The following is a 9,440-nucleotide window of genomic DNA, read 5'->3' as shown; positions in this document are numbered from 1 at the left end:
TATTCTATTCCTTCTAGCTCGACGGTGATGTCCCTGCGCAGGTGGTGCGCTTCCCCCACCAACACCACTCCTGAACTGACGGAGGGGAGTGAAGCACGGAGACTTGCAGCAAGCGCGCATTTGGAGAACAACTCGGCAGAAAAATATCCGAGGGATGAGCGGGCAGGGGGGGAATGCGCGCATATGATAGGCATTGGACGTTTCCATTTAGTCGAGTAGGGGATTGAATCTCTCCAAAGGGCAGCAACGGGGCTGAAGAATCATTGGCAGCTCCTCCACGGGCATTTCACCGCCCGATCGTCCAGTCTGAGCACCACCATGCAAGCGGGAGAGACGCGCCTTCAGCCGGTGCAATGCTGAACACCTGTCCCGCTCTCCTCCTGCTGGCTCTCACCGCCGCGCTGGCCGGACTTCTCCAGCGATGCAGCGGCTGGAGCGACGAGGTGGACCTCCTCTTGCCGCCCATCAACTCCTCCAACCGGTTCCTGGCCAACCTGGAAGTGGACGTGCGCTTCTCAAAGTAGGGCTGCTGCAACCATTATTTTCACGATCGATTATTATTAATCTGTCAATTGTCAATTGATGAGTCATTTGGTCTATAACATTATGTCACAAAAATGGTGGGAAAATGTCGATCACTTTTCCCCAAAAGCCCAAGATGACGTCCTCAAACGTCTTATTTTATCATAATCAGTTTACTGTCATAGAAGTCTAAAGAAACAAGAAAATATGAAGAAAGCTGGAACGAGATATTTTCTGTATTCCTTTCTTAAAAATGGATCGAAATGATTGGATTATTTATTTTAAAAAAGGTTGGTGATTAATTTGATCGACTAATCGATTTGAATCGACTATAATCGTTGCAGCTCCATCTCCAAGAGGTCCGCGGAGGAGAGCGAGGAGAGCCTGTCCCAGTGCAACGTGAGCGTCCAGCGGCTGCTGCCCACCTCGCTGGTGGCCCGCTGGGACAGCAGCCTGGGCTTCCAGTGTGACGTGCTCCTCTACACCACCAACAACCACGGCAGGGCCTTCTTCTCCGCCGCGTTCAACCGCGCCGTCTCGCCCGTGGTCATCGAGCACCTGGGGGTCACCGGGGGTCAGCAGGAGCTGCGGCTGTGCGTGGGCTGCGGGATGTCCCGGTACCGGCGCTTTGGGCAGGGGGGGAGCCGGGGGACGGCGAGGGGGGGCCAGCAGCAGCAGCAGCAGCAGAGCAGCGGGGACCAGGTGGGGTTCTGCTGCCTGGACTTTAGCCTGGAAGAGCTGAAGGGGGACAAGAGTTGGAGGCTGAACCGGAAGCCCATCGAGTCCACGCTCGTCGCGTGTTTCATGACTCTGGTGATCATCGTGTGGAGCGTCGCTGCTCTCATATGGCCGGTGCCGATCATCGCAGGATTTCTGCCCAACGGCATGGAGCAGAGACGACCGAGATAATTACGAGAGTTTTCGTAACCCGGAGATAATCTGGTGGGAACTAAACCAACCTGTGCTGCCTATACTACTAATTGTAGCCATTCAACTGTTTATCTGAATGAAAGAATGGGGAGGTCCGGATGACGTTTTTGAACAAAATGGTTTCGTTTTTGGATGTTAAATCACCCAAAAATGAAAATTCTATCATCATCTACTCTACTCACCCTCATGCAGTTGAAACAAAGGTGATTTTTCCCCCAGGGAGGTTACCAGCACAACTACCTTGAGAGAAAACCAGTGTCGAGTTGTGCCGGCAACCTCTGCTTGTGATATGGGCAAACTTAATTTGTGTTTCAAAGTGGCATGAGGGTGAGATGATGACAGAATTTTCATTTTTGGGTGAACTGTTCCTTTAATTGGCCCCCCATTAGGTCAACCTATGGTAAAGTAGGCCTGTAAAGGGTTAAATAGCCTACTGTACTCTGTTTGGGCCAGTCGGCTATTTCTTAATCGTAGAACGACTCCAGTGTCTTTTTGTATTATCCTTGTAGGCCTTCCTAGATTAGGTCAGCATAAACTGCAAACTTTGTTTCTTAAAACAGTGTTTGTATAGTTTTTAATCTTTATAGAAATCTTTGCCTTATCCCAATGTGTAGGACTTTTACAGAGAAAATACTTTATGGTGTGCTGTCAGCTACAGTATATAACCCAGTAGGATGTAGTCACGTTCAGAGTAAATGTACGTTTTTTTCAATACATATTCTCTGAAATATATGTTTATGATTGAGAGAATATTTCAATAGGCCTATTTATATTGTTAGATTTATAATGTCAAGTTCAATATAAGTGCTCATTTGTATTTATGTGACACCGCTAAAATGACAATAAAATTGTTTATAAGCTTAGATTTTTCTGACCTCTAAAGCTCTAGTAGCCAAGTCGTTTACTTCAGAGTATAGAATATATTCATAATTATATTGTGGTCCAAAAGCTTTGAGACAGCTTTGTCAACCAATAGGACGTTCCAAATGATTTGACCCTAATCTATAGATGTCATTATTGGCTGTGACGTTGTGGTGTGTGTGCGTGTGCATGCGCGTGCACGGGAGGTGTTATTAATTAATAATTAGGCCTCACTTGCTATTTTAATATTCCACGGTAGATGACTTCATATGTGGCTGCCCAGCTATGATCCATTGCACCTCCTGACGACCAGTGTAGCAATAATTCAATTATCTTGTTCTAATTAAAGAAAAGCGCCATCCATCAACGGTCACGTGCCATGACAAAGAACAGCCAGCCAGCCAGAAAATCAACATGTTTCAGTCCGACACACACTTTACACTAGCCTATAGTATTGATTTTGTAGCCCCACTTGCTTCTTATCAGATGCATACATCAGTAGGAGAGGGAGAGGAGTCACGGCTGATCTAGTCTCACCGCCCTGCTCACAGTAATTAGCCTCTCTCTGTCATATGCAGGGGGCTGTCGTCTCTCTGTCTCATTATCTCTCCATCGAAAAGAGTTTGAATTTCGAGGATTACATTCAAAATGTTACAAATCATTGATTTTCAGTGGTGGAAATAGTAGAAATATTGTTACTTGGCTGATATTTTTGCTGAAGTACAAGTAAAATTATTGGTGTAAAAATTGAAGTGTAAGACTTCAGTAAAAAAAAAAATACTGGCTTACCCCAAAAATACCCCAAAAAGCACAAGTAGAGAAACAGCTATTACACTAATGTGAGTACATTTAATGAGTTATTTCCAGCCAGGGCTGCAGCATATCTTGCCCAGCAGGCCCACGACAAAATGATCCCATAGGCTCAGCCCTCCTCCATAATTTAAATGATTATTAATTACTGGAGTCTCCCAGTACAGAGGACTACGTTGTCGAAATATAAGTATCTCAGAATAGGCTACCACTGCAGGGTCGCAAGGTGTAGTCGACCAAACCAAACTTATATATATATTTTCTTTTACATAATTGGTGAAAGTCAAATTGTTTTCCATACATCTTGTCAAGGAAAATTGGAAAGTAAAAAAAAACATGTTTTTAAATAGGCAGGCTATATCATTTTGACAAAATATTCCCAAATGTTCCCAAAGTATATTATTATTTATATGCCCCCCCAAGGATTATTATTATTATTATTATTATTATTATTATTATTATTATTATTATTATTATTATTATTATTATTATTATTATTATTATTATTATTATTATTTTTGGGGGGGGGGTACACATAGATTAGGCTACTTTCCCTTTGTTTTCAAAAACTGAGGAACAGTCAGTTAAATTGGAAATGTAAATAACTAGCAATCTCGAGTGCTACACACACTGGATTTCTAGGGTGGAGACGATGCACCATGGACGCAACATGTTGTAGGATTTATGACATCTCTGATGATGTCACAATTGATTTATGACATCACTAATGTCAATCAAAAATTGTCAGAATGGGTCGATGGATGGATGCATAAATCCAGAAGGAGGCGGTAATGCAACATAAAGGATGTCAACTGCCATAAAACACCACAGAAGAAGAAGAAGAAAAACACGGTTTTGAAAGTGGGATGCAGGCCTCCCCAGGGGTCCTCCAAACAGTTTCAGGGAATGCTCAGTGAATGGAAGTAAAAAAAATATATTAGTTATTGTATTAGGCTACTTGTCAAAAATATTACATGTGTGTGATTTGGTTAAAGTGATAGAGATGCAGTAGGGCTATATTGGGGAATTTTACTGTTTTCCTCACTTTCCCAGAGTCGGAAATAAATGCCTTAATGCTTCAGACAGACCTTTTGTTTTGTTTGTCAAATAACATAATCCTGATCCCATAGGCATCCACGAATTTAGTGAAGCTACGGTAAGCAAGTAAACGGGGGGGGGGGGGGTGTCTGTGTCCCCAAGCTTTGTCTGAGGAGAGGCCCACAGTCTCAGACTTCCTCTCCCTCTGTCTGCATGCTGGATGCTCTGCTCCCTCTGTCTGCACACTGGATGCCTGGATCAAAAGTGGGCGCTACAGGGAAAAGAGTTCTGTTGAGACACCACGTCCTCCTCTCTCCACTGTGATGAAGATGCAAGTGAGTGGAGGGTCTCTCTCTCTCCCTCTCTCTCTCCCTCCCTCTCTCTCTCTCTCTCTCTATCAGTTCAGTCAGCATCGCAATCTCCTTACTCTAGATTAGAAGTTGGCATCAAAGACGCTGTGCACTTTGAAGAAATGTTGTACCATGAAAGCCCTTCAGCCTATATATAATGTCATTAATTCAGTGAATTCAGTCAGGTTCTAATGGCCTTTTTCAGTTCAAGTGGGCCTATGGTTTGATTCGGTTTGGTTTGATTTGGTGATGGAAAATATAAATATATACACACAATGAAAAAAATAAAAAAATAAAAAAACACCAGCAATTGGTCTATTTGGACCCCCCATAAGATTTAGCAAGAAAGTGTAACATTTCTTTCCACTCCTCGATGGAAGACAACATAGGTCAAACCATAGGCTGTGTTTATTACATGATGGTAACATAAAGCAGGTCATGACAACCAGTCATTTGGTCTGTCTTTGGTGATAGAGTGGATATGTTTTCTATGTGTCTAGACGAACAGTGTTTGGGGGCAGTAATCCGTGATTACTGCCCCCAAACACTGTTAGGGATGGGGCCGATCCGATCCAATATCGGTATCGGGTGCCGATATTGGCACTAATTCACGGATCGGATCGGAATCCGTAAAAAAAAAAAAAAAAAAAAAAAATCCAGCGCGGGCCGCACAGCGCTGGCCGTAATTTGCCCATGTATAATAGTATCCTTTTGCCTTGTATACAGTATTTTCTTAATTTTGTCTGCTTTTTGCAAGGTATATTTTAAAAAAAAATCTTTAATTGGCCAAATCTTTGCCTATACTGTATATTCAAGAAAAATATTGGTATCGGAATAATATCGGTATCGGCAGATATCCAAATTCAGGTATCGGAATCGGATCGGAAGTGAAAAAATGTGGATCGGTGCATCCCTAGTAATCACACTGCAGGTAAAAAAAAGAAAACATTTGATTTTCATGAAAAGTTATATAGGCTAAACCCCCCTCTCTCTGTCTCTCTCTCTCTCTCTCCCTCTCTCTCTCTCTCTCTGTCTCTGTCTCTCTCTCTCTCTCTCTCTCTCTGTATCTCTGTCTCTCTCTCTCTGTCTCTCTCTCTGTATCTCTGTCTCTCTCTCTCTCTCTCTCTCTCTGTATCTCTCTGTCTCTCTCTCTCTCTCTCTCTCTCTCTGTATCTCTCTGTCTCTCTCTCTCTCTCTCTCTCTCTGTATCTCTCTGTCTCTCTCTCTCTCTCTCTCTCTCTCTCTCTCTGTATCTCTCTGTCTCTCTCTCTCTCTCTCTCTCTCTCTCTCTCTCTCTCTGTCTCTCTCTCTCTCTCTCTCTCTCTCTCTCTCTCTCTCTCTCTCTCTCTCTCTCTCTCTCTGTCTCTCTCTCTGTCTCTCTCTCTCTCTCTCTCTCTCTGTGTCTCTCTCTCTCTCTCTCTCTCTCTGTATCTCTCTGTCTCTCTCCCTCTCTCTCTCTCTCTCTCTCTCTGTCTCTCTCTCTCTCTCTCTCTCTCTCTCTCTCTCTCTGTATCTCTGTCTCTCTCTCTCTCTCTCTCTCTCTCTCTCTCTGTATCTCTCTGTCTCTCTCCCTCTCTCTCTCTCTGTCTGTCTCTGTGTCTCTCTCTCTCTCTGTCTCTCTCTCTGTCTCTCTCTCTCTCTCTCTCTGTCTCTCTCTCTCTCTCTCTGTGTCTCTCTCTCTGTCTCTCTCTCTCTCTCTCTCTCTCTCTGTATCTCTCTCTCTGTCTCTCTCTCTCTCTCTCTGTGTCTCTCTCCCGCACTCAATCACGCTGTGATATTTGATCATCAGTGCAATCCCTTAAGCTGTGAACAAGCCGGTGAGGAAGTCAAATGGTTGCTACGGTAACAAGCCCAGCTGATCTAACACTGAAATGATGCATGCAGGCAGCGATGCCAATCACTGAAATGAGGAAATGTGTGAGATGGACAGATTGATGCAGGACAGACATGTGTGGTTACTGCTGAGTGGTGCAATGGGCCTAGAAGTTTACACTAGGCCTGCACGATATGAGGAAAATCTGCGATGTGCGATAACATTGTTCAATATAGCGATGACGATACGACTTGCGATAAATTAACTGATATTAAAGTATGCCTATACAGTTTAGGGATGTTCATCAGTTATCGAAAATCGATAATTGATCGTTAAGGAATGGAATCGATCATGTGGAATTTTTATCGATTAGGCTATTGTTATTATTATTATTATTATTATTTTATTTTTTTTGTGGACTAGGTTTTGGTGGAATTCGTTCCTCCTCGCCCCACTCCATTGCACAGCCGACTAACGTGAGGTGGAGCTTCATATAGTCTCTAGTTTTCTAGCTGGGCACGGGCCTTTGTGCCAACAAAACTGTTTTAAACATGGGGAATTCACACCGGCATGCGCCGGGGACAGCAGTGTTGGAGAGGAGACACATTGAAATAAAGAGTTAATTGAGGAGAACACGTTGTCTTTCGTATTTCCTGCCATAGGCATTCATTTTGTTAAAAAAAATATATATATATATATTAAAAAATATATATATTAATATGATCGATAATCGATAATTGATCGTTAATTTTCCCCGATTTTCGATTATGGAAATTTTTCAAAATGAACATCCCTAATACAGTTCCTATGTCTTTCTACTTTAATAATGCTAACATAGACCCCAAACATAGCCTGTACCCACTGAATAAAGAAATTAAATACACACTGACTATCTGAAACTACTGTTTGGGCTTTGGCAGAGGGGCGGAGCGCACTGTTGTAAGGGAAAGGTGTACACTGGATTTACAACACAAGACAAAATGATCAGATGCTGAGTGGGAATGCATGACGCATGTGAATAAAACCACCTTTGTTATTCATTGCGTTTCAGGCAGTCTTTGCGTTTATGTGTTTATTGCGCATGTTCATATTGCGATGACGATGAAAATACGATGAATTGTGCAGCCCTAAATGGGCCTAGAGGTATACATGGGTCATTGTGACTGAGTGCTGAAACTCCCTAGCCTTCCAATGTATATGTCGCCCAATCCAGATGTTTTGGCACAGATGTTTGATGTCCTTCACCCTTCATGGCTCAACATTGAAAATATAGAGATGAATGAGGAGACATGATGAACAACCGCGCCTACGCCCACCTTGACAACCCGGCCAGCACTGTGAGAGTCATGTTCTTCGACTTCTCCAGTGCTTTCAACACCATCAGGCCGGCTCTACTGGGTGAGAAGCTGACGGCGATGCGGGTGGATGCCCCCCTGGTGGCCTGGATTGTGGACTACCTGTCTGGCAGACCACAGTATGTGGTCTGCTCTGATACCTCTGATCTACTCCTGATCTACTCTGATACCATGGAGGAGCACGAGCGGAGGCTCCAGGACACTCTGCTCGTACTGAAAAAAGCAGGGTTGAGGCTCAACCAAGAAAAGTGTCTCCTGCGCCAGCGACGGCTCCTCTACTTGGGACACTGTATGGACGAGGATGGCGTCCGTCCCGATGTGACCAAAGTCCAGGCTATCACTCAGCTAGAGCCACCGACCGACGTGACTGAGCTGAGGAGATTCATGGGCATGACCCACTACTTAGGCATGTATCTCCCACACCTTTCTGATGTCACCAGACCCCTAAATGACCTCCTGAAGAGTGACATGATGTGGACCTGGGGTGTAGCACAGGAGGAGGCCTTTACAAAGGTAAAACAACTGATCACTGAGTCGCCGGTGCTAACCTTTTATGATGTTACAAAGCCCACCATTGTCAGTGCTGATGCCAGTAGTTACGGCTTAGGCGGGGTTCTGTTGCAGAAACAAGATGGACAGCTAAAACCCGTAGCCTACTGTTCTAGACTAGAGCACTCAGCGATGCAGAAAAGCGCTATGCGCAAATAGAAAAAGAGTGTCTCGCAGCAGTTTGGGCATGTGAAAAATTCACAAGATATCTGTATGGGCTAGATACATTTACTTTACATAGTGATCACAAACCACTCATTCCCTTAATAAACAGCAAAGATCTAGATTCAGTGCCGATGAGATGTCAAAGACTGTTGATGCGCATGATGAGATATAATCCTTCTGCTGAATATGTTCCTGGAAAACAGCTTGTCATAGCAGATACGCTGTCACGGCACCCTCGCACATATGCAACACAGGAAGTCTCAGAGCTGAGGAGCGAGCTGGAGGACTACGAGGACGCCGTCCATGAGGCGTGGCCCATCACACCCACTAAGCTGGACATCGTCAAGCAGCAGACGCTGCAGGATGCTGAGTTGCAGTTGGTCAATCGATTCGTGACCGAGGGATGGCCTAAGTGTTCAGCAAAAGTTCCGCCCAAGGTAAAGGCATATTATGCATCCAGACATCATCTCACAATCTCCAAAGGGCTAGTGCTGTATAACGACAGGATAGTGGTCCCTCAAAACATGAGAAAAGAAATGCTACAGCGCATACATGATGGTCACCAAGGAATAGTGAAATGCCGCGAGAGAGCCAAGTGCAGTGTATGGTGGCCCGGGATCAGCAAACATGTACAGGAAATAGTCAGTACATGCAAAGAATGTCAGGTGTCCCAGCCTACTCAGAGGAGGGAACCTTCGATCAGCACAGAGGGTGGCGGCTGATATTTGCGAACTGAACAAGAAAAACTATTTGGTAGTCGTGGACTATTTTTCGAGGTACTTAGAAGTAGCTTACCTTAAAGACATGTCCAGTGACACCACAATAGCCAAGCTGAGTAACATGTTTGCCAGATGGGGGTGCCCTAATGAACTTATCACTGACAACGGGCCGCAGGTTTCTGGGAGGGCATTCGTGCAGTTTTCCAAGCTGTATGATTTCAAGCATATCACGACCAGCCCCCACTACGCCCAAGCCAACGGTGAGGCAGAGCGGGCTGTTCGCACGGCTAAGCAGATCCTAAAACAAGCAGACCTGTTTTTGGCACTA

The 9,440-nt window shown here is 44.5% G+C and overlaps 1 protein-coding gene across 1 annotated transcript; it reads left to right on the top strand.

Annotated features, from left to right (window-relative positions):
• Positions 1-353: 353 nt before the first annotated feature.
• Positions 354-1,431, top strand: tmem158 (transmembrane protein 158; the record flags this gene model as incomplete). Its single annotated transcript, XM_083662581.1, has 2 exons — positions 354-520; positions 867-1,431. 2 exons carry the CDS (start codon positions 354-356, stop codon positions 1,429-1,431), a joined length of 732 nt encoding a protein of 243 aa, XP_083518707.1.
• Positions 1,432-9,440: the final 8,009 nt, after the last annotated feature.

This window comes from Poromitra crassiceps (assembly GCF_964638095.1).
Source record: "Poromitra crassiceps genome assembly, chromosome: 29".
In the NCBI taxonomy this organism is placed as follows: Eukaryota; Metazoa; Chordata; class Actinopteri; order Beryciformes; family Melamphaidae; genus Poromitra; species Poromitra crassiceps.
The sequence above is the reverse complement of the archived record's forward strand: the minus strand, read 5'-3'. Positions and strand labels throughout refer to the sequence as shown.